At 32.4% G+C, this 25,377-nt stretch overlaps 4 protein-coding genes across 6 annotated transcripts; 3 read left to right on the top strand and 1 right to left on the bottom strand.

Moving 5' to 3' along the window:
• The first annotated feature begins 1,004 nt into the window (after positions 1-1,004).
• Positions 1,005-9,422, top strand: LOC103483891 (uncharacterized). 3 transcript variants are annotated; one of them, XM_051086190.1, is made up of 15 exons: positions 1,287-1,430; positions 2,244-2,361; positions 2,620-2,806; positions 3,137-3,209; positions 4,880-5,018; positions 5,101-5,210; positions 5,454-5,594; positions 5,696-5,852; positions 5,962-6,102; positions 6,859-7,019; positions 7,177-7,248; positions 7,428-7,566; positions 8,196-8,462; positions 8,810-9,010; positions 9,092-9,422. In XM_051086190.1, exons 2-14 carry the CDS (start codon positions 2,359-2,361, stop codon positions 8,963-8,965), a joined length of 1,746 nt encoding a protein of 581 aa, XP_050942147.1. In that variant the 5' UTR covers positions 1,287-1,430; positions 2,244-2,358; the 3' UTR covers positions 8,966-9,010; positions 9,092-9,422. The 3 variants fall into 3 exon arrangements, with proteins under 3 accessions (XP_008438949.2, XP_016898971.2, XP_050942147.1); XM_008440727.3 differs by lacking the exon at positions 2,244-2,361 and having other exon boundaries at positions 1,005-1,430; positions 5,711-5,852; XM_017043482.2 differs by lacking the exon at positions 2,244-2,361 and having other exon boundaries at positions 1,005-1,430.
• Positions 9,423-11,057: 1,635 nt separating this feature from the next.
• Positions 11,058-14,308, top strand: LOC103483890 (UPF0481 protein At3g47200-like). Its single transcript, XM_008440726.3, has 2 exons — positions 11,058-11,143; positions 12,816-14,308. The coding sequence occupies exon 2, from the start codon at positions 12,850-12,852 to the stop codon at positions 14,146-14,148; it is 1,299 nt and encodes a 432-aa protein (XP_008438948.1). The 5' UTR covers positions 11,058-11,143; positions 12,816-12,849; the 3' UTR covers positions 14,149-14,308.
• Positions 14,309-16,909: 2,601 nt separating this feature from the next.
• On the top strand, positions 16,910-19,403 carry LOC103483889 (universal stress protein PHOS32). The gene is made up of 4 exons (XM_008440724.2): positions 16,910-17,299; positions 17,469-17,578; positions 17,658-17,776; positions 19,058-19,403. Exons 1-4 carry the CDS (start codon positions 17,122-17,124, stop codon positions 19,143-19,145), a joined length of 495 nt encoding a protein of 164 aa, XP_008438946.1. The 5' UTR covers positions 16,910-17,121; the 3' UTR covers positions 19,146-19,403.
• A 2,054-nt stretch (positions 19,404-21,457) lies between these two features.
• LOC103483888 (ubiquitin-conjugating enzyme E2 32) lies at positions 21,458-24,026 on the bottom strand. Its single transcript, XM_008440723.2, has 5 exons — positions 23,745-24,026; positions 22,897-23,028; positions 22,518-22,602; positions 22,180-22,343; positions 21,458-22,073 (listed from the first exon to the last, which is right to left on the bottom strand). The coding sequence occupies exons 1-5, from the start codon at positions 23,853-23,855 to the stop codon at positions 21,672-21,674; spliced, it is 894 nt and encodes a 297-aa protein (XP_008438945.2). The 5' UTR covers positions 23,856-24,026; the 3' UTR covers positions 21,458-21,671.
• Between the last annotated feature and the right edge of the window lie 1,351 nt (positions 24,027-25,377).

Genomic DNA, 25,377 nt, shown 5'->3' with positions numbered 1-25,377 from the left:
AACCCATAGGCCCACCATGGAAAATACCAAAAATACTCCATCAACAACTCGCCTAATATATTTGGTGCATGATCGTTTAGATTTGGCTGTTGTTTAGTACACAATCGTTTAGATTTGACTACAATTTATTTTTTCAATTCTATAGTTTAATTTTATTACACAATCGTTTAATTTTGTTACGTTTAAATTTGGTTACAGGATCGTTTAGATTTTAACTCAAATCTAAATGATTTTTTTCTTCAAAATTTGGTACAAATCTAAACGATTTTTTTTTTCAAAATTTGGTACAGGATCGTTTAGATTTGACTAAATGATTTTTTTTTTATTTTGATACACAATCGTTTACATTTGTCTACACGATGATTTATTTTTTTACATGATCGTTTAACTTTTTTACACAATCATTTACATTTGCTTGCTTCAATCTAAATGATTTTTTTAAGATTTTTTATACAAAATCTTTTAAATGTTGCTATTTTTTGTACATTTAGATTTGATTACTCAAATTTAAATAACGGTAAAAGAAAAAGAAAAATAAGACTCTGTATACACAATCTTTTAGAAGAAAGACATGGAAAGAAATTGCAGCAAAAAAAAAAGATTAAGACGATGAAAGAAATCGCAGCGAGGAAGAGTAAAAAGAAGAAAAGACAAAACTGAAATATTTAGAAAATGGCTAATTCTATGAACTTTTTTACGTTTGGGATTTGGATATTTGACTATGAACTTTAAATGTTGCTATTTAGAAAAGAAATCGCAGGTATGAAAATTATAATAAATTAATACAACTTAAGTTGGGCCGGACAAGACCCAAAACTCAAGGACCACCTAAGACATTGTTTGGGCTTTGATCGAGTCGACGGAGTGAACGAATTTAGACCATGCTTGGATGAAGTCTAGACTGAACTTGGGCCGACGCCTGGGATTTGGACATTTGACGATGAGTATTGAGGTTCAAACCCATAAGGAGGGATCTAAATTGATATTTGGCGTTTTAAGAATTTAAAACTACACGCCTCAGATACCCGCGGCAATTTGACAATCTTCTTCCCGCTGAAAACGAACCTCAAATTTAGGGCTGCGCACAATGGCTTAATCTGGATATGAACTTCAACTAAACTCCGCGATTCTCTTCAATGTCTTCTCTCAGCAAACATTTCAACTCCCACGACGCCGGCCGATACTCAGCCATGGAGTTGGATGACCCCCGAAAGCTTCAGGAAGAAGGTGATGATGATCCGTTTCTTAAATTTGTTGATTACGCGAGGTCTGTGCTTGCATTCGAAGACGATGAAGACTTCGATCCTAATGTTAATGGAACGGAGACCGATACCCCTGGTTGGAGTTGGATCGCTTCTCGGGTCCTCAGAACTTGTATCGCCTACTCCAGTTCTGTTACCCCTGCAATTTTGCTATCTGAGCTCTCGCAGGTACTGCAAATTTGAACTCTTATAAGGTTTCTATCTTTTATCATATAAATAATTGAGTAATCAAATAGTATGATTCTGCTAATTGTCTGATTTCAAATAAAAGATTCCACCGTAGTTGAATCCTGGAGTTTAATGGAATTTCTTGGTTACAACTTAGAAGTTTGAGTTTGTAGCAGTACGCCATCTGTGGTCCTTATTACCAAGTGGTCGTAGCGAGGGGAGGATGGTACATGGGCCCATGCGTTAAATGAGTTGTGAATATTCAGTACTCGTAGTCATATCTTGCTTCTAGGCTGCTTCTAGGCCCTTGAAGTTGACGTCGGCTTAAATTTGCTTGATCCAATTGTAGTCCTTTTGTTTTGTAAGTAATAGGTAATGCGGGCAAACCCCGAGTGACCTAGATTGCACCTTGATCCCACATATTGGTTTTTTTAAGTATTAGTATCCTCTCAATGGTCTTTTTGGGTTCACTATCTCATCAGGTGAGAGGCTATTTCAACTGTTAATTATTGGTTGCCTCCCAAGCATCATAACCTGGATTGGAATAAGAAAGCCTCAGGTGACAAAGGGATTCATTTCTTCTCCAGGAGGAAATTACATTCTAGTCTTCCATTTCTCCAGTCAATTCCCCTCTAGTTTGCGACTCATTGGCATAGGAGTAATAGAATTTTGGCAAAGCATAAAATTCTTTATACCAACGCCTATCCAAATATATATATATATATATATATATATATATATATATATATATATATATATATATATATATATATTCACCCACGTAACCTGATTCGCTAGGTTTCCTTGTTGTAGGATTTGGGATTAGCCATGAATGCCATGGTGAGGGGAGTTGTTCTGGATGAATGTGATATACTTGAAGTATAATGGTGGTGCATTATGCAGCATCTTGGAGAGAGTTAATGTCTGAATGGTTGGTAAAACCTGACAAAGCTATCTATACCTAGAACAACTACATCTAACTCTTATGTTAAGGAATCAAAAAATTGCTCGTGATTTACATGGCTAGACAGAGCATGGTACTTGATGAATATGGAGCAACTCCAGGATCTAAATGTTTTATCTAGACTATGACTGGTCCACTTCTAGTTACCAACTAAGATGGTCTAAGTTAATCTTTCAAAGTGTAGTTCCACAAGACAGCTATTTGACTAGTGATTTTATTTTGAAGGCTTGGTATGAGCAACACAGAGTTGGTGCTCCCAAGAAAATACCTGAATGTATTAACCAGTTGAAGAAGAAGAATAGGAGAAAGAAGCTCCCAAAAACAGTTACTATCGACTCCATATATGAGAAGAATTTCCTGTCTTTAAGTAGCGTTTTGGAAGCTGTAATTCTTGATGAGTTTATTCTTCCAGGTACTTATATCTTTCAGCCGATGATTGTAATTTGAGCAATGTTCTGGATACTGCATTTCCAAATTAGTTATTCATGATTTATGAGCTTGAATATTTGTAGCTTAAGGAAGGGGTTGAAGAAACCGAAACATACAGATTCAAATGCAATAGTTCTCGTTAAATTTCTGAATAAGATGTACATCTTTTTCCCAAAAGCTGGTACCTTCTATTATTTTTCGATTTTGCTTGGTTTTATGAATTACTGAAGTACAAGATGTCGTATCCCTAGTTTAACTGTTTAGATGTCATTGCATGCAAGAATCTGAATGTTTCATCATGTCTTTTCCCAAGGTACAAATATACATATGCTTACTTTGGGCGATTTTTGGAGTTCTAATACAATTGATCTTTATCTCCATCGTAGGTAAACCGTTTACTTTGTGATGCTATCTATTTGATCTGCGGTTCCTCCTATAAAACCATTCTGAATGAATTGCCATTTTTTCACTAAATTAGCAGATGCTTACAGCAGTTTTACTGCACTGCACTGTCGTTGTGACATATTAATTTGGAAAATCCGGCTTTCATTAAGAAGAATAATAGTATTTAGAGAGGCCAACAACAAAAGATTTAAAGGTCAGCTAAAAGCTGGGAACAAAAAGATCACAAAAAGCCCCCAGTTGCTGTTGATAAATAACAAAGGGTAATTGTAAAGAAGTTTGGTAGTATGAAACCAACAAAGAAGCGTTAACATGCACAAAACCCCATGCCCCCTTCGACAACCTATCTAACCCCATAGAAGTTATTGGTTTCTTTGCTAATGAATGCCTCATAGAATGATGAAAGAATCCTTAACGATGAATTCAAAGTGACTTCATCCATAATCCCTTAAATACTCGATCTCCGAGTAATGGAAATATCAAATGTCTGCCACATATAACACACACTTGGAAGGCAAAAGGGTAGTCATGGTTAGTGATTTAGATTTTTTGCACTCGTACCTGACACAGTAGTTCAGACCAAGGACAAGAGTGGATGATGTAAACAAAGTTTAAGGAGAGAACTTTATTACTTCTGTCAATTAAAAAACAGGTCACAGAATACACTCGGCCAAGTTATAGACTAAGGCCAGATGAGACCAAAGACCGGTAAAACTAATCCAAACAATCAGCTAGATACAGATTAGTAAAATTGAAGTTACTCAAGTTAAGACTTAAGTAACAAATAAAGGTCTTCAAGAACTTAAATGGTATTAGTATTACAAGAAACCCCCCAGCAAAAGAGGCAAGACTAAGACCACAAGATGTCCTACATCACTTAAAGAAAATAGTATCATGAACGAACTGTACACAAATCTTGAAACATTCAAAAACCTTCAATGAGGTCTGATGGAGAATGTCTACCACAAATTAGAAACGAGAAAGAGCGTTGTCCTATCAAATGCTCTTGATAACAAAAGTTTCCTCCTTTGACTGCTATTTATTAATGTAGAAATATTAGCTGATCGAAGAGAATTTCCAGTTGAATTTCTTTATTTAAAAGCAAGACTCTTTTTTTTTTTATCGATAACCTCATTCAGGAATTCCTTGTAAGATGATCAAAATTCTTCTCTAAGTCTATCTGAAAAGAACTTCCTTCTTCCTAACTATTCTCCAAAGCCCCATTGCAGTACTTTCTTCTTTTCATTATCATTTCTCAGTGAATGCCTTTGAATGCTTGCAGTTTTTATTTTATTTTATTGAAAAAGAAAGAAAAAAAGAAAAAATAAATAGAAGAGGCCTAGATTTGAGTGCTGAGTTTTTTGTAACTCAAGGATACAGTGTGTACAGATCTTGTTCTAGTAGGTCAGACACAGTTGCTGAGTATGAATGCTGGGATTTTGTAGTGCATATTGGCATTTAAGCAGTGTTTTATAAAATACTTAGATGTACATGTTCGAATCACATTTTTGTAGGTTTTATCCATAAACATAGATTTCCATCTCTGTCTTTTCATCTTGATTTGAGGTTCTGTTTTGACTCTACAAACAACGAAGAACTTGCCATCTTTATGTTTCATGGAAGAACAAGTAAAACAGGAATCTTTGGATGGCAGATTTTATGACTTAGTGGATGGAATTCTGAAGAAAGGGAGGCAAATATTTGTAACTGGATGCTATCTTCGTGCTGCCAGTGGTGGTTCTGGTTATCCACGACTTCTACCAACTGAATACCTAGTCATATTGTTAGATGAGGTTGTCAAAAATGGTTTAACTACCGGAACCAATATTGCATCTCTCTCTTACAGTGCAGTTAGTATCTTGTTGTTTATTGTAGGAAGAGGACGATGATGTCATGCTTCTAGGAGCTCAATTTTGTTCTGATACCTTTTCTTCTGTTTCTCTTGATTCCGTCAATGAAGGGACTACATATTCATTGTATGCAAGGCAAGATATATCAATATTTTGTTTACCTACTTTTCTTCAGTTTAATCCAATTCTGTTTAAACTGGTTTCTTATCCTGTATAAGCTGCATTTATGATTTGGTCTTCTTTTGTTTTTCCCCCTGCCTAAAATGGTCAATGCTTAAACTTTAGAGGCTGAATCAACTAAATAGTTTTCGCAAAGGATGGATTTTGGATGTTCAATAATGAACTAAATAGTGGCTGCCGTATCTTCTATATTTGCAGGATTGAGTCAATTGGCCCACTGGAAATCCACGAGAAGATTAATGGTTTACGGATGATACAAATCATTCTTGTTGATAATGATGGTTTCAAGCTAAAGTTTCTCTTATGGGGTGAACAGGTGTTACTGGCCAACCTTTTAAGGTGAATCTTTTAGTTTGAATTTATTTCAAGAACATTCTTATATGATTATATCAATGAATTTATTTCAAGAACATTCTTATATGACTATATCAACTTAACAGTTCTCAATTGAACAGTGTTGGTAGTGTTCTTGCGCTTGATAGACCATATGTTGCAACCGTAAACGAGAATGGTGTAGGGACAAGTGAGGAACTTTGTCTTGAATATGGTAGTGCAACACAGTTGTATTTGGTGCCTTGCATTCAGCATGAGGAGCAAGTGAGTTGTAGAGCCCCACCTCACTCGGAGCACACACATCCACGCACGAAATTAGAAAAATTTACATGTCTCTTGGATCCCGTTATTATGTAAATATTCTACTACGCAGGTATGTGTTTTAACACAGAATATAAACCAAGCTTCAAGGACAGTCAGTATGTCGTATCCTACTCAGGGTCCCCAAGTTTCTCAAGTTTCCTTGCCCTGTGATTCACATGGGGCAATTGATTTTGGTAACTATCCTTTTCGGGTGAGTGTAACTTCAAAATTAATGTTTCGATTGTATTTGTATTCTTTTTCTGGAATTACTTATAATACAATAGACACTTGACATTTATAATATCTATTCCAACTTAAATAACATATATATTTTTCTTATCCTTCTCTAATTTCCAATTAAATTCGAACTCACCCGTAAAATTTAAATTGAATTATCTCCTCAAAACAAATCAATTTAATCCTCAAAATTCCAAATACCATCCCAACAAATCAAAACAAATAAATAGTTATACTTGGAATTTTGGGATGTCACACTGTCTTTATCTTAAATGATTTCAGACTGGCCCTACATATTTAGCCTCAGTCAGTTTTTTGTAATCTGTGGGTCGTTCTTTTGGTGGTGATACTAAAAAGACGATTTGGTTGGCTTTGCTGCATGCTTTCTTTTGGATCTTATGGGGCGAGAGGAATGTCCTGCCTTTTTCGCGACTCTTTTTCCACTTCTGGCCGGTTTTTGGATTTGGTTCTATTTACTACTTTTTCATAGTGCAAATATTAGTATAGTATGAAAATCATCATTTTAGGTTTTACAAGATGCGAAAAGTAAAAGCCAATTTGTTCCTTACGCATCTGAAGTTGAAATTAGAGGTTGCAATGCTATGATATTGAAGTTCAAATCCCCTATCATCCAAGCTTTTAAGAAATTTACTTTCATCTTGAAGTCTGTCTCGTTAATCTTTGTGGAGACAAATCTTAATTTTTTCCATGCTATTTGTTAAGTTTACAGTCTTTTGTGATCGACCTTCAAGACAAGATGACTGGCATTAGCTTATATGGTAACGTTTTAGATATAGCTAATGAAAGAAATACCACAGAAGCTGGTTTCTCCATGAGAATTGAAGATAACACGGGAGAAATTTTGGCCAAGTTACGCTTTGAGAGATCTTGGTATCGACATTTTCTTTTCCTAGCTTTTAATTTGTGGGTTTTATGAGTTTCACTTTTACATAGCGCGTGAAATAACAAAAACTTCTCATTGTATATACATCACATTTTCTGAGTTTACTTTCATTTTTTCCTTTCTACACCGCCCCATCTTGTAAAGGTCATTTGGAAGGGTAAGCGTTGGACATACAGTATTTATAAGTGGGCTGACATGCACCAAGAACAAGAATCGGTGAGCTAATTCAAACTATTTACTCAGTTATCCAGTAAATAAATTAGAAGTGTTGTACGATTTGAAATCCTTCCAAACATTATTTATAACTTGTCTTCAATTTCAATGTTTTCTCTTATATATGTTGGTGGTTTCTTGATGCCATTTCTAATTTGATTTGCGTTTTTTTCCTTGTGAAGCTTAGAGGCTTTATGGATTGAGAATCATGTTGGAGCTTCTTTTGTCAACCTTAGCTGCTTGCCAGCATTGTTAACTTCATCTTGTCTTCATAAACTTTCGCGACTTTCTGATCTTACGAGCAACACTCATGGTACAAAGGTAAAGTATTTTCCTTTTACTTCTCTCTCTTTTTGTCTATAATATATAAGTGTTATATGTGCAATAAGGACTTTTCCAAAATTGAAAGGGAAAAGTAACCTTGAGGCCGAGCCGCTGAGGGGGAAGGGACAGGCTTCGCGCCGGTTCTTCTATAAAAAAAGAAAACAGCCCCAATATTGTGGTTTATCAACAAAGACTGATTACATAATATTTTCAGTTTGGGGCCATAAAGAATTCAAAATTACAATATATGTACGTATCTTTTTAGCGTCAAATGTCTAGGTTCTTTTCATTCATCAGGACCACAAGAGAGCTCTAGTCGCACATCTTCACGAAACCTTAGCACTCTCAATAAGCAGCCTTGCTAAAGCGATTTCTAGGACTCGTTTATCAATATCAAAACAGAACTTTTGGCCTTCAAAGAATTAATGTATTCTTTCCCCTCCCACCGCGATTATTTAAGTTGGCCATCAGTTTATGAATTTTCTGCATGCGATCATAATATCAAAAAGTGGATGGACCTGCAAGAGCGTGATTTTACCTTTTCCAACCGCTTCCAATAGTCTTGTTATCTCTCTTCTTCTATCAGCTACGATCTTTATTTTGTTTCCCCAAAATCTCCTGACCAGGTTTGTCGAGTTCGGCTTGACCAAGTTTCACATTGTCACGTTAGTACGAAGTTTTTGCACGCAATTTGTGGTCATTTTGTCGAGGAGACACCTGCCAGAATTGAGTGCAGCTTCTGTTGTTGTGAATGCAAGTCTGAGCTTGTGCGTACATTCGACCTCAAAATTACCCTGGCAGACGATAGTGCAAAAATCTTTGCATGGTGTATGGGTCAAACTGCTGCAGAGTTGTTGCAAATATCTCCCGATGAATTCTGCGAACTACCTGAGGTGAAAATAGTTTTTGTTGAATAATAAAGAATTAAGTTGCTAGTATACCTCTCTAAATATAACCTAGTTTGACTACACCGATTCTTTTGCAACCCCATTTTGTCACGTGACAAAAATTTCTTTTGAAAGAAATTATATTTTGGCCTTTTATCTGCTGCGTGGCTGGACTGGTTTATAATTTGCTAAAAGGAAAATCACTGCAACACTATCTTCTTTGGTTTACAAAGTTGTGATATATCATGGTATGAAAATCTGATCGTGAGAATCACTATTTAATATGAAGTGTATCGTGTTTGGGCTGATTCTTCTAACACTGAGTGTCTTGACAATTGGTCCTAATCTTGCAGGAAGAACAAGTAATGTACCCATCTTCACTTGAGAATGAAAATTTTGTGGTTGCAATAGTGAACTGCAGAAGGCAGAGCAGGAAATATGGTAATAATGTCAATTTTGCTAATGATCCACTTTCATGGGAGATTACTCGTGCACTCAAGTGTGAATGATGTTGCATTATCTTTCTAACAATGGCTGCTGCAAGAAGGCGAAAGGTATAAAGATCTACAGGTATTATTCATTGTTCATTTTATTGTCTTCTTCTGCATTATCTAATTCATTTTGAGTTCAAACAGGGAACCAAGTGAAGAGGTCATATTACTATAAAGGTAAGAACATTTCTATTTTTCTGGTCCCTCTATTTTTTTCAATCTGCAACGTTTTGATCTCTTGGGCCACTATAGATAATAGATCGACTTATTTTGGTAGCTATTTAGTTATGTAATTTCATAAATCTTAGGATAAGTTTTAACATTTGTCGATATTAAAATTATTTTTAGTTAAAATATCATTTTAGTTGTTATACATATATAGCAACTTTGAAAATTTTATGCATATATAGCATATATAGCAACCTTGAATTTTTTTTGCAAATATAATAAAGTTTATTGGCTATAGATCTTTATAGATGATAGACTCATGGTTTATTAGTGATAGATCATATTGTTTGAGGTCTATTGTACAAGTCTTTGATAGATTTTGTTATATTTATAATTTTTTTAATATGTTATTCACTTGACTATTATTCTTAAAATTGTTATCCATTACAATTATCCTTTAATTGAATGTTCAAATGTTAAATTTTAGTTTGAATTTACTGATTTGTCCATAAAAGTACAGATCTATGTTAGTCTTTCTTCCGTAAAAAATGTGAGTCGATCACGTTTTTAGTTTATTGTATGAAAACTATTCTTATTATTTAAACAATTTCTAAAAAACTACATTTACAAAAGATCTTGTAATTACTCATCAAACTTTGAACTATAAAATTTGAACTCACAAATTTATAAAGTATTAAAATTGAATCTCCATGATAAAAGGTAAATTATGAAACTTATATATTTGATACAATTTCTACAACTATTTAAGTTTCATGCTCTAATTTAATCATTTAACAAATTTAAATATTCTATTTTTACGATTGAAAGTTCAAGAATATACACTTATACAATAATCACCGTATTTTAAAGGTGTCTTTTGCGATTCGTCTATAGATTTAAGATTGACTGGTACTCTGGATTTGGAAATTTAAAAGTACTTAGTAACATAACATCTATTAAAATAGAGTTAAATCCAATTCACTAAAATGCTATTTTTTAACTTTTCTTGTCTTATGTTCTATTTGTAGGGTGTTGAAATATTCTCTTAACTTTATAGCTAGAAATTTAATGGAAACAAAAAGGTATAAGATAAGATCTGAATTATTTATTATAAAAGTTGAGTATAGACTAAAAATGTGTATATATGTCGTTATGTAGACTTTTAGAATAGATCGGAGACCCCTATACTCAACTTTTGGTAGCATCAATCGAAGTCCTTTTTATTTTAAAATAGTGTTTTAGCCAACAACAGAAAGTAGAGGATAATTTGTGAGCCAAAAGCTTGAGACAGGAAAATCAATAGTGGTAATGCTTTTAATATTTAAACGATTTTAGATAAATTTCAATGACAATTCCTATTTGATAATATAGTCTTTTATCTTTTATAAACTTTGAAAGTTGAATTTAATTTTACTACTTTTGCAAATTCTCGTACAATGTGTTACATGCTATATTTGTAACCTTTTATTTTTCCTAATATAAACATGTTTTAGTTTTTTTATAATTGATCTACAAGGTTGATTTTCTGTTGATATTTTTATTATATTTCATCAATTTTCCTTTCATATAACATGTAAAATTGTTTGGCATTTAATGAAGAAGAATAAGCATTGATTGAAGTTTTGAAAACCAAGCAAGACAAAGAGTATTTTTCACTTTTAGGACTGTACCACCAATTCTTGAATTAAATGTGAAGCAATGAATTGTTAATTTTGTTGCTCTTTAGCTAAAGTTTAATATGCTTTTGGTCGTTGCTCTTTTGAAATGGAAAGAATTTACCGTACTCTGTTGTGATCTTCATGTGCTTCACCAACTTAATTTCTCTACAGTTTGTTTCTCTTTACCTAATTCCTCAAGTCACCCTTTGATTCTATTTTGGCCTCCCTAGACCTTATATATTATTATTCATAAATCATCTTCCAACATTTCTCATCATTGTTCACACTTAATATTTCTTTTTCCTTTCTTTAACTATTTCTTCACTTCATCCTATTTTCACGGCACCACCAGATTTTAAGTCCTTTTAAGGTATGTTGAGTGAAGTAACGTTTGTGATTTATAAATAGAAGATTAATACTAATGAAAGTACCTATCTTTTTTTTTTTCCGTTGATATTTGGTCACTTGATTAGTGGAAATATTATTTTACTATTTTCATGAAATGACTATCTTTGTGTGATATTATTTGTTCTTTTCTTGTCTTTGATATTTGTGTATTAAAGAACCCTTTACTAATTTCAATCAATTCCTCAATATCTCTGGGTCGAGGAACTAGAGAGTCGGATTGGAAAATGCGTAGATATAAACTATCTTTATTGTTTGGAGAGTTTGTAGGGTTCTACTACTAAAAAATTAGTTTATCTTATTAACTCCTTTTATTGTGGATTGTAAAGTTCAAAGCTTCACTTCTTGTTCCAAATATTTGTGAAGACTCTTAAATGTTCTTCCAATCATATAAATGCAAAGTCAGCTATTATATATTTTTTTTTTCTTTTGCTGTACTTTGAAGTTTTTGTTTGAATGTTTGGATTTGTGTTTACGAATGTTAATCCAAATTTATTGCACAACTTAAATTCCTTAATCCAGAGTTTATTGCCCTACGTTGAAAAGGAAAAATATTGAGTAAAGTGTAGTGTTGAAATGGGAGTTCAATTTGAGAACAACAAAGAATGAAGGGACCTAAATGGGAACCATTGCAAATATAGTCAGATTTAAAATATTAACATTTATAGCATTTTGTTAAAATATTATACTCTTAATTATTTGAAATGGTTGTCCATAACAACTACTTGTTTATCTATTGAATTAGTTTTCTTGTGGTTGTTTTTATATTTTGATGTAAGTAGAGATTTGACTGTTCCATTCTTTGGAACTATGTTCTACTTTTTATTAAATTAATACTGATTATTTGTTCCAAAACAAACAAGAATATTTATCATAAATTGGTATCATTCCTCTTATTTATTTTATCGTTTATTGATTTGACATCACTTAAAGTATCATCAATTTTTTAACTGTCTTCTTAAAAAAAAAAAAGGATCAAATGTACTAAACTAATATTTAATAAGTAAAAACAATATAGATAGATTCGTCTTACAAGTTACAAATAGCACTATGTAATTAAATAAATTAGTTAAAATGTTACCTAAATTCTAAATTTATTAAATTAGTACATAAAATACCAAATGTTTAAATATAAGATAAATGAGGGTGTTGTCAAATCCTTAAATAATTTGATGTTTGTTTTTATGTTGAAGCCTTACCAAATAAATTTTGATCGTAGAAATTTAATTCAAATACAGTTTAGTAGATCATTCATAAGACATAGTAAAGTCTTTTTTTTAGATGAAGAGGGTTTGGAAGATTCAAAAGACTTCTTTTTTGGTTGATTATAGGCACTTTTATCTTACATAATTTCATTATTCATTATGTTTTCTAGTCAAAATTTTCTTTTTTGATTCCTAGATTTTGAGTTCAATTTAGTATGTTAATACCTTTATTTCAAATGTTACAAATATTAGAGTTAGAAACTATATCTAAGGACTAAAAAGAATTACATATTTCTATGTTGATTTTATTACTCTTCTTTGTCGTTATGAAACAATGACTCTATTTTCTTATCCTCATAATTTTAGTTAATTAGATCCTTATTGTGAAAAATAATAATTTACCGATTACCTTACTCTGTCCCGAAAATAAAGCGCCGCCGCAAAATCTGTGGCCGTCGCCGGAAAGATGGATTCATCAACACCGGTTTCCCATACGATTAATATTCCGGGAATCTCACAAGAAAGCTCTCGGGAAGAGTCTCTCCTATCTTCCATTGAAGGAAAATTGGAAGCCAATTGTTCATCCGTTACCATCTTCAAAGCTCCAAGCGAAATCAATATTGAAGGTAGAAACGTGTTCGTTCCCGCCAAAGTTTCAATCGGCCCTTTCCACCACGGCGCTGCACATCTCCAATCCGTTGAAAATCTCAAGTGGCGTTACTTGTCCACTTTCTTGAAGCACAACTCGTCTCTCACTTTACAGGATCTTATTAAAATCGTTGTAAAATCGGAGAGCAGATTGAAGAAATGCTATGAGAAAAAGTTTTGCAGTTTGGATAGGGATGAGTTTTCGCTGATCATGTTGCTCGATTGCTGCTTCATTCTTGAGTTGCTTTTGCGATACTCGAAAAGGAGGTTCAAGCGCCGGAATGATCCTGTTTTCACTACTCCTGGTTTGCTTTTCGATATAAAATGCGATTTGATGTTGCTTGAAAATCAGATTCCATACTTCCTTCTCGATGAAATTTATGAAAAGGTGCTAGATCCGCGAGAGGAAAATATGTTTCTCAGTGATCTAACCTTCCGATTCTTTAGAACTATGGTACCTGGAGATCGGAAATTTATGGGTGATAACTTCGTGGTGGAAGCAGATCATTTACTCGAAATGGTGCATTCTTGTTTCCTCTCCACCTATCCTCCAGTTAAGACGAACGATAAATTGAAATCGAAAGAATTACCTAGTGCGTCGAAGCTTAAAACTGCCGGAATCAAATTCAAAAACGCCAGATCTTCAAAAAGCCTATTGGACATTAAATTTCAGAACGGCGTCCTTGAAATTCCGCCTCTCAGAGTGTACCAACAAACGGAGGCGATTCTGAGGAATCTCGCAGCTTATGAAATCCGTCAATCCGGAACCGATCAGCAAGTGAAATCGTATCTCAAATTCATGAGCCACCTTCTCCAGAGCGATGGAGACGTGAAGATACTCTGCAGAAAGAAAATCCTGTATGCTTTGGAGGACGACGAGGAGCAGATTATTGAGAATCTGAAATGGATACGCGAGCAGAAGGAGAGCCTATCGGGAACGTACTTTGCCGGCATTGTTCAGAAATTGAACGAGAAGCCGGACCGATCAGTCGTGCGGTGGCGGAGGCTGAGAAGGAAGCCGACGGCCATCGGCGTTGCCGCCGATTTGATGGTGGTTGTGATCTTCGGCGCGGCCTTTTTCGCTGCATTTTCAATACTTCAGCGCCGTTACAAATAAGTTACGGAGTGCAAAGACGACTAAACCATATCAATCAATAAGTTTTTATTTTGGCAACCAATCCCTAAACTTACTAAATTTTACGATTAAACCCTTCAGTGTTGCAAAATTAATTTTGGACATTTATCTTTTATTAATTAAATTATAAATTTAGTCCTACCATTCACGGGAAGTTATGACAGTCATGTTTCTTGTTTATTGTTTTTTCGTTTTTTGTTTTCTATTTCTCTTTTTTTTTAAATAAATGTTAAGGTTTGATTATATAATCATTAAACTAAAGTTTCGTTTAACAGAGCACTCATTAAAAACTTGTAATTTTATATTGATGGTTTTTTTTTTTTTATGTTTCTGCTACTTGTTTTCTTAAATTAATATTAAAATTCTTCCATTATCAATTTGAATTAAGATTCTTTAATCATCTATTATCGATTTGAAATAGGATTCTTTAATTATTACTTATCAATTTGAATTAAGATTCTTTAATATTAATTATCAATTTGAATCAAGATTGATGGCTAGAAGGAAATATTTGATAAATTGATCAAGATTCCTTTTTAAAATTGATAAACTAAATCTCATCGTCGTTCACAACCAGAAGAATACTAAACAAATTAAATTTCACTTTATATCCGCTTAAGGATATTATATGCACGTCAATTAAATCTCATTTAAGAAAAATAAGCCGAAGAAAGGGTAATTAAGAATCAATAAATAATTAAAATATATTTACCAATGGATATGTGTTACCATCCCTCTAATTAAATTATAGATTTTAATGTGATTTTTGAAAGTTACTATATTTAATATGCATATATTTAATTTGGATTCTAACTCATGATCATGTATTGGTTATATTTTATATGTTATGCATAAATATTTTTGTTTCTTATTTTTAAAATTAATGAACATCCTTAAAAATTGATAAAAAAAAATAAAATAAAAAAAAACAAAGAAACTATGAAAATTTGTTTCTCCTAGTTTTTTTTTTTTTTCCTTCCTTATTTTATCTAATTTAATTTTTATTATCATTTCTAATTGGCTCATCTTTTTAACATTTTAAGAGAAACATAGAATTTAGTGGCAATAAATAATGTTATTGCTAATGGAGTATATAAATAGGAAGCGATGAGAAGTCCAGTAATTGGCCAACACATCCCCTTGCCTTGTCACCCTCCATTGTCGAGGGATACAGTATTATGCTATGCTGCGGTTCACTACAGCTTCGCTTGTCCTTAGTCGCTGCCACTCATCTACCTTTCGATCTCGATGATCACTATCATACGTTCCTATTGAATGGTCACGAAAAGTGGATCTAAATGTATCAATTTTAACTACCAAGTTTTGTTTGATTAAACATTAGGTAAGATTATATTTTTTTTATTAAAATTAATATCTGAATTTAGTTTCCTATTTAATTCTTAAATTTTAGCATTTAGTGTTTAAGTTTCAATTTAGTCCTTCATTTCTAAAATGTTATAGTTTTAAAATTATGTTATATGCTTCGATCTTTCAAATCTTTTTATTAAATTTTCGGAGTTTTTTTTATTTATTTTTAAAGTGATAAAATATAGTAAAGCTTAATTAATTATGATTCGTTCGATTATTTTACATTTATTAGCATATACCAACACCAAAGACATATATATATATATATATATATATATATATTTAATGAATAATTAAAGTAAAATATGTACATGTTTAAGTTTGAGGTCAAAACTAAAACAAAGAGGTAAAGTTTATAATGTTTTAAAGCTTTTAAACTAAAATGAAATTAAATTCAAAATTTAATGATTGAATATGTAACATTTCGAAACAAATAAACTAAATACAAACTAATCTCAAGACTCAAAAACATATTTTTCCTATTTTTATCTACTAAATTCTTACCTTATCCTTCAAATAATGGAATTTGGCATTTTAATTAAAATCTCTTTCGAAAATCACTTGTGGCATTGATTTTAATAATGCATCTTGTAGTCTCGAAGTTCGTAAAAATTAATGATTCTATGACAAGAGTAACAAAATGATGTATTGACATTTTCAAATGAAAAGAAAAATGTCTAAATTATTTCTATTACGATAATACTTGAGTTCTTAGTAACACAATTAAAAATCTCTCCCAAATTTTTTATAAACAAAATTTAAACGAGACAATAAATTGACATAATTGAAGTTTTATAATTTTAATTGATACAACTTTCAAAGTTTCCGATATAAACTATCAATTTTTCAAATATAAATATACATACATACATATATATTATGTCTAAGCTTTGAATATAGTTTTCACATATTTTATAGGTTTCATTTAGTACTTCAATCTTTTTTTTTTTTTAATTACAATTTAATAAGTATTATAAAATTTACGCATTGGATTCCATTAGGTTTCAATTTGGTCCTTTTGTACCGTACTTGCATTTATAGATTTTTAACTTTTTCACTGAATAACCATTTACCATCACTAAAATTATTCTGTTAATCAATTTTAAATAATTAGAAAGGGACCTTTTTAAATCAACTTTAATAATAATGAAAAAAATAGCAAAATTAATTAGAAAATTTGTAAAATTAATTAATTGAAGATCACATATATATATATATATATATATATATATATATATATATATATTTTAAAAAAATTAAATGAAGATGACAATAGCCGAACAGAGTGGTTATGTACACCCGTCCACAGAGGATGAATCTCGTAGACGTAGCATATGTCAACGTCAACGACTCGACGCCCATTTTCTCCCTCACATTTTTTCCCTTTTGTCCTTTTTTTTGTCTTTTTCTCTCACGATCATTGATTGTTAATCTTTCCGATGGTGGAGTCTCTTCCCCTTAAATTCCGCTTCCTTCTTCAAAATTCCTCTCATTATGAAAGAAAAAACCAAGCTTTCCGACATTCATTCCATTCTTCCTTCCTTCCAAAAAGCTCAAACGCACTGAAAATCCCAACCCACAAAAAGCATGGACGGTCAACGGAGAGTCGGCGTCGCGGTGGATTTCTCTGCCTGCAGCATTAAAGCCCTCAAATGGGCCATCGACAACGTTGTCCGCAAGGGCGATTACCTTGTTCTCATCGCCGTTCGTCCCGAAGGCGATTATGAAGACGGCGAGATGCAGCTCTGGCAAACCACCGGATCTCGTATGATTTCTCTTTCGATCGTACCAGATATATGCATTTCTTATTCCGTCGCATCGATTTTCTGAAATTATTTGGCGTTTATTTCGTTTTCGGTTTGGTTTTTCTATTTCTTGATGATGATAGGAGATTTGTAATTTTTGGATGTATGTGTGTGTTTATTGTTTTGTAGCGCTTATTCCTTTGATTGAATTTTCCGATCCGAACACTATGAGGAAGTACGGGATTAAGCCTGATGCTGAAACTCTGGATATTGTGACAACGGCGGCTGCTCAGAAGGAGGTGATTTATCATATATTCTTGTTTTAATGTTCATTGAGATTTATTGCACTGATATGGAATTTGTTGTGTGATTGAACAGATCACTGTTTTGCTTAAGATTTATTGGGGAGATGCTCGTGAGAAGATTTGTGAAGCAATTGATAATATTCCTATTACTTGTCTCATCATTGGGAACAGAGGTCTTGGCAAACTTAAGAGGTGACAACTAATTCTCTTTCTGTTGTCTAAATCATTAATTATGCTGTTAATGGTTGATTTAATTAACAATAAAAGTTTGGCTAATGCTTTCAGAATTATACTTTCTTACTTTACTGTTGCTTATGAATTGGTTTTTACAACAACATGAAAGCTGTTAAAAATGGAAGTGTATTCAAATTCCGATGGTTAAAATCACCATGAAACGTAGTTTCTTAGAACCCAATTTTGATGAAATAAAATTTACATTTAAAATTGTTGAATTAAATGCGAAATTAATTTTGGAGTGCCTAGAGTTAAGGATGAGATGTGTTTTTAAAACTGATAAATGGTTCTGTATATAGAATTTTTTTTCTTTTCTGAAACTGTTTTGTAGAGAACGGAACAGATCTAATAGTATCTTCTCTTATTATACTTGTTAAATCCTGTGCTGATTTTGGCATTTTGAAAAGGAAGTGATGTTCAAATTTTGGTTACTAAAGCCCGTTTACACCTGTTTGTTTGTTTTTTCCTTCTAAATCCAAACCAAAATTCGAAAAGTAAAAAAAATGCAGTTTCTAAAAACTTTGTTTTTTATTTTGAAAGTTTTGGTAAGAATTCAAATGTTTTCTTGAAAAACGATAGTAATAAACCATTGTAAGGAAACATCGAGAAAACAAGCAAAACCAATTGGTTATCAATTGGGCCTAAAAGTTTGAGATTGAATGTAGATGACGATTCAAACTCTGCTCAACTGTTTATCTACCTGTCGTAGATTTGAAACTGTAAAAATATGTTTAGATAACTGTTTAAACAGATTATGAAGTTTTTTTAATTTCTTTTTCCATTCATATCCTTATGAACAATGTATTCCAATGTTACTCGAATACGTTTCCCGTAATAGTTCCTAGATTCCTTAAAAGCTATTGTAAATACGTTACCAACTTTCGTGTCAAATCTATGGTCAGGCAGTTGATTCGTGGAACATAGGTGGCCTTAGAAGGCCAAGTTAGATATATAATTAGAAACCAAGAGAGTATTTGGCTCAATAACTTCTCATAAGTTGGATATTAGATAACTCAACTCACTCTACCAACGGTAAGTTTAAATATTTATCGAAGTACTTCCCCTTACCCTTCCCTTATTCTCTCTATAATGTTTTCTAACTTATGACTAGACAATTTTGCACCCTAAACACATGCTCCTTTTAACTCCAGATTTCAGAAGTCAACTCATCTAGAATCCGACTTTGAATTTTACTGTTTCGAATTTGATGAAATTTGTGTATGCAATATAATTTTACAGGGCCATATTGGGGAGTGTAAGCAACTATGTAGTGAACAATGGTTCGTGTCCAGTCACTGTGGTGAAGAAAGCAGATCATGAGAACTGATCATCCCAACCCAACAACACTCTTTAAATCTACACTTCCCCATTCAAATTTTCTGATTGTTTTTTGTGAATTTGGTAATGTATATGTTGATGATGGTTTGTCCTTAACTAGTTTGACGTGTTGTTAAAACGTTTGTTAAATAACGAGTGTTTTTATGGGCTGTTATTGGAATGGTTTATAGGCTGTTTGGGTGTGTTCTTGAAAACAATTTTCTGTTCAATAACAAATTAGTAAAAATATGTCCACCATTTTGTTTTTTGTTTTTTTTTTTAGAATTAAGATTATATTGTTATTACACTTTATCCAAAATTTGAAAGCTAGAAATTTGGAATCTGACTATTGTATTTAAGAATACAATATGTAAATCACTGTCAGACAGGTGAAAAAACATTACCAAATGTAATTCTAGTTTTATGGATGATATACCACAAAAATGTTCCTTTTTCCAATAATTAAAATTCTATGGATCTATTACATATTTTTTAAGAACCAAGTAACAAAGAGAAGTGAAAAAGATCAGTTTTATAAACAGATGAAATAAGATAATTTTTTTAGAAGTTGCCTTTATAAAACTCAAGGATTTTGGCGAGTGTGTGACCCCCAAAAGTAGTTTTAAATGAAAATTGCATGTTTTGTTTTAAGAAATGTTTTAGCTTTCAAAAATTTTAAAATTACTTTTAAACTTCAAAAGATTTTAAAAATACTATTATTTGTTCGTTTATGAACACAAGACGTTAATATTCGTTTCAAAATTTTCTCAAATTTACAAGGGGAGAAAGGGGAGAAAAGGCTGCACACCAACCGGCCAAATATTTTCGAGATCTTTTTTGTTTAAGGTAAAGTGTATTGTTGATCCAACTTTTAGAAGCTTAGAGGAATGAGGCATTAGTAGTTTTTGTACATTTATAAAGAGCAAGTTGTGTTTTTTAACATTTCTTTAAATTTAGGGTATTTTTTAAAGAAAACATTAAGGGTGTGTTTGGCCCAAGGATTATGTACATTTATAATATAATCCTTTTCCTCTAAACTCTTGAAAGTTAGAGCTATTATATTTTATAATTCAGAATTCTTAGATTAAATAACCATGTGTGCCATTGAAACATAAACGATCAACATAATATACAAACCATACGACACTATAATAATTGTCCTATATCGTTTGCATATTCCAACTAAAAACCCTTATAAGGGTTAGAGATAGATTTAGAGAGACATGAAATTGTAAAGATTTCGTTAGGGTTTATCACAGTATTACAACAATAGTAAAGCATTAAAATGGTATAATCTAAGAAAGACGGATTGAAACCTCAATAAACCTAATTACATATCATTCTAAATAGCATAAACTATTATGGGCTATTTGGTCTAAGGGTTATCACTATTGGATTGGGTCATGATAACTCAATCCTTATTTGGAAAAGTTGTCATAACCCTTTTTTTAGTATTATCATAACAATCTTCCTTCTCTCTCATTTTTCTTAAACTTTTTTCAACTCCCCATAACCCTATCTCTTCAACTCTTTACTAAAACTATTTTTTTAAATCTTTCTCCCAAACATATCTTATCATATCTTTAATATTTAACACTCGAACACAAACATAATATGAAAACAGTAAAAAGGAGATGTGTGGACATGAGTTTAATTCTGTAATTGACAGACTTTATCTCTTAAAATGCTTAAATTAATGTAGTCCCTATCGGTTAAAGAGAAAAATGGAAGTGATACCGACCAATTTGAGCTCTTTGTTAGAATTGTTTTAAGCCAAAAGGAGATGAGGTGAGAAACGTGTAAAAAACTAAATTGCTTTCTTAAGAAAAGGATGTTGAGAGAATTTATTTCAGAGAAAGATTTGTAAATACCCACATGAGAAACACAATCAGTTCGTCAAACGAGGTCGTGCAAGGGTAATAAAGATAACACTAATAACAAGATTGACATCCTAGTTTGAAAGTAAAATTAATTTATTGTCCATGTATAATAAATAAGATTCTGAAATAGAAATTCCAATATCGATAACAATATTTTATATCTGAACTTTTTGAAGGTTGAAATTCGTGAAATTTAACTCTGAAAGTCTACATCATCATTGAATAATAAGATCAACATTTGATGTAGGTTAAATTGTTGCAAATATTTAGGTGGATCGTTGGAGAAGATGTGGGCATGGGTGAATGAGTAAAAATTTTAAGTTGTCAATGATAAAGTACAATCTAGATTTGCCCAAAAGAATAACCAATTTCAAGTATGGCTAACAATACCTCGTACATAAAACAGACAACCAGGAAATGGAAAGGGTTTATAGGCACACTCTTTTAAGCCAAGCAATTTTGCATATGTTATTATTTAACTACAAATAATGGAGAAGGGAAGGCAACACCATAAAAACATAAGATTGCTTTTTTTTTTTCCTTGTAGAATCAGAATGATATGAAACATTAGAATTTACGCTAAAACTATCAATACACATAAGACCCTCGTGTCTCATAGCAAAAGCTATCAATCAACAAATATCATCTCCAATCTTCTAAGATTCATCCATGAACACAGAACCATGAGCGCTTGCTTTCATGAACTTCTTCAGCAAAAGAACAACGATTGCAAGAGTGAGCCCGATGGCAGCCCATGTGAACAACCTGTCGTCAGCTGGTTTATGAACTCTCGTCTCAGGCCTCTGCTGCTCAGCCTGAGTGGTGGGGCGACTAGATGGCGCCACTCTTGCCACTTCGGGCTGGACCTCTGGTACTGCTTCCTCAACGATCCTGTTGATTGTAGGTGGATTCTGCAGCTCTTCCCCAGCAGCTGCAAGTTCAGCAGGTTCAGAAGTTACCTGGACATCAGACTCCTCGTTGGTCGGTTTTTCGTCAGAGACATCTGAAGAACCCGATTGAGGGACAGGCGGCGCCTTACTCAGCATGTATTCATGAATCTGAGATATAAAGGAGCTGATTAGTTAACAATGACATATCACGTGTTGGAGATTCAATACATTACTACTCAATAGCTTACAAAATTTCGACAGAACTCAGGCATACCTCGTCAATTAGTTTTTGACGCTCAGGAGTACCAAATTTCGGGGGTGCTTCTCGAGATTTGATGGCCAATACTCGCCTTTCTTCCTTCTTGTAATCCAGGGAACCAAGAGCTCCATTTGGGTTTGTGGGCATGAAAGCAATTAATGCCACCAAGGCAGTGCGCACTACAAACAGTAATCAACAGAGATGGGGATTCCAGGAAAAAGGGAACAGAGATCAGCGCATGTGGAACTTGAAGCAACTAAATGTAAATGTAAAATCCAGACAATGAAAATCCTTTGAGTTTAACATAAAATAAGATGACAAGAGAAGTTTAATAAAGAATAAAAAGAACGCACCACTCCATGATGGTTGCCAATGCTCTGGATGGTGATTTGATATGCTCAAACAAATCTTCGTTTGGGTTTCAAATCGACCGTTGGGCTGAAAGAAAGGAATTGGCATCGATAAGCTCTTCCATTAGGTATAACATCATTTGTAAAAATGCGCAACAGAAGAACTATAGGATTGTTTGAGAGTGATTATGAAATTGCTAGAATAATCCTAGTCTTCTATTCAGTCTGAGAGATTGCTTCTAATCATTCAAAATGAATTTTGATTGTATGAAAAATTGTGTTTAAAAGTGTATTAGATATGAAAAGTGATTCCGAACATGCTCTATATAAGCCGAGAAGCAACAGAAAGGGAAACAAGCATGATGAGAGATCACTATCTTACGGTCAACAGCATGAATGAAGGTGGCTTGAATGGATATTCTGCTGGCAATTGGATACGTCCATGATATATCCCACCCTCAAATTCACTATCATCAGGTCCGCGGATGGCAAATTGCCATTCAAATATATTCTCCTGAAAGACCAACATTTAGCTTCAAATTCATCAGGGAGGTTTGGAAAAACCCCTAAATTCTATAACAATTGAAATACAAAAATTACGCACATAATTATAAGATTGGTGTGTCAATCAAGCAACGCTTCCTAGTTCCCATAGCCAATATTTTCTCTCTTTTGCTTTTCTTTATCCGAAATGCAATGAAGCCGACACAATTATAACAATCAAGACACATGAGAATAGCATAAGATAAATGAAGATTTATGCAAAAAGACCGAATGCGCATGTGTTCGTTGATTTAGCAATCAATTTAAACAATTTGATTATTAGCCTAGCTAGAGAACAGGGGTTTATTGAAACAAAGGACTGCCCCAAACTTTCAGCCGTCGATAATTTTTGAAGATTGTAAACTGGAATGAATAGTATAATAAAAATTTAACCCAAAAAACCGGGTAATATTTTCACTTTCTTCCTTTTTGAGCCCTAACGGAGCATTCATATGCGACTAGTCGCAGACCCCAGTAGAGTAGGTAAGAAAAATGAAAGAACACCAAAATGATAATTGATTTCCGTCCACACTTCCACATACGTCGTACCAATTCAATAATCGGAGACAATCAAAATGAAACAATTCATTCAACAGAGAAACGCAAACCATTAGAATGTAAAACTGACCAAACAAGAACAACACCCATTAGGTTATGGAAATTCAGAGAAACTCAGAAGCAACAAACCTCGAGAGGAAGACTCATGAAATCATCAGAAGGATTAGCCTGCATCTCCTTGACCTCCTGAAGGATCCTCTTCACCGCAGGGTTCTTCATATTGTACTTATCCTCCGCCATAGCTTCTCAATTCAATCGCAGATCCGATCCGACTAAACCCACCACCGATCACAAGACTACAAAATTACTTGATCGAAAAAGAAGCAATCTCCGGAACCAAACGAGAGGATTTGAATCGATAATCAAAGCCAAGCCGTACAGATTGATGGCTGTCGCAATTTATTGGCACGGAGGAAGAAGGGGAGCGAAACAATGAAATTGGGTATTGACGCGCCACGTCATTCTTTTATTGTTTGTTGACGTGTCCTTTGCCTATTGGTTCTTAGAAAAAAGTTACTCGATATTTTCACGTTGTTTTTCTCTGGTTAAAATTAACAAACTACACTTTAAAATTAGTTAGAGTAAATTATTATTATTCAATTTAAATTTTGAATTATATCCATCTAAATTTGTTATATTAAATTAACCCGTAAACATTGGAAAAATGTATTTATCTAACTCTTTCACTCTCGTAATTATATCAATTTAAACCCTCAAACTATAAAAGAGTAAAAAAATAACAAGAAAATAAAAATAAAAAATAGTTATCCATTTTTAAGTTTTCTATTTTTACAATTTAGAAAATGCAGTGACATGATTCTATTATCGTAATTTTTTATTTTTTTGCTATTTTTACAAACGTTCCTTTAAATTTTAATTTAAATATTACTAAATAAAGTTTTAATAATTTTTTAAACATAAACTTTAAATCTTAATATTAATCCATATATTACAAAATACACAAAATTATTATTTTATATTTTCGTTATACTTCAAATTTTATTTCTTGTTTCAAAATATTGAAAATTTAAAGTATTAAAATATATTAAAATTTTATGAGTAATTGAAATATTTTAAAAAATTTATGAACCAAATGAAGGCAGTTCAAAAATTTATAATCCAAAATGGATAAAAAATGTTAAAAAATTTATGGATTAAACCTATAATTTCAGTTCTTATATAATTACATATAGACTATTTTGAAGGAACTCTTCATAAGTTGTAAGTATGAATTTTTTTTTTTTTTCAATTCTTAGATGACATCCCAAAACTTAATCATCTCAATCGATATATATGTCTTGGGTGATAAAATTTTGTTACAATTACTCAAAACTTAAAAATATTTAATATCTAAAGTTTTGGTTACTTATTTATCCTAATATCTATTATTTTGTTTACTTTTATCGTTTGCCTATATCTATGATCCAACATTCACTTCTCTCTCTTTCTTAATTTCACTTCTAAAATTGCAAAAAGTACGAGGGATTCTAACTTTTTTTTGTTGCCTATACGTATAATATATGAAAGCTCTGACAACTAACATCTAATCACTTTGAAAGTTATATGAAGTTTGAAAAATAAACAATTTGAAATAACTTGTGCAAATATTTCAAAATTTATATTGGTTTGGTTGATAATTTAATAATACTAATTAGTTTTAATCGAAACGTTTACTATAATCAATATTAAACACAATATATTGGTTATAAATGCATATTTACTTAAACATATGTATGGAATTTAAATATTTAACATGAGAAGG

The sequence above is a fragment of the Cucumis melo genome, chromosome 6 (genome assembly GCF_025177605.1).
Source record: "Cucumis melo cultivar AY chromosome 6, USDA_Cmelo_AY_1.0, whole genome shotgun sequence".
Taxonomy (NCBI): domain Eukaryota; kingdom Viridiplantae; phylum Streptophyta; class Magnoliopsida; order Cucurbitales; family Cucurbitaceae; genus Cucumis; species Cucumis melo.
The sequence above is the reverse complement of the archived record's forward strand: the minus strand, read 5'-3'. Positions and strand labels throughout refer to the sequence as shown.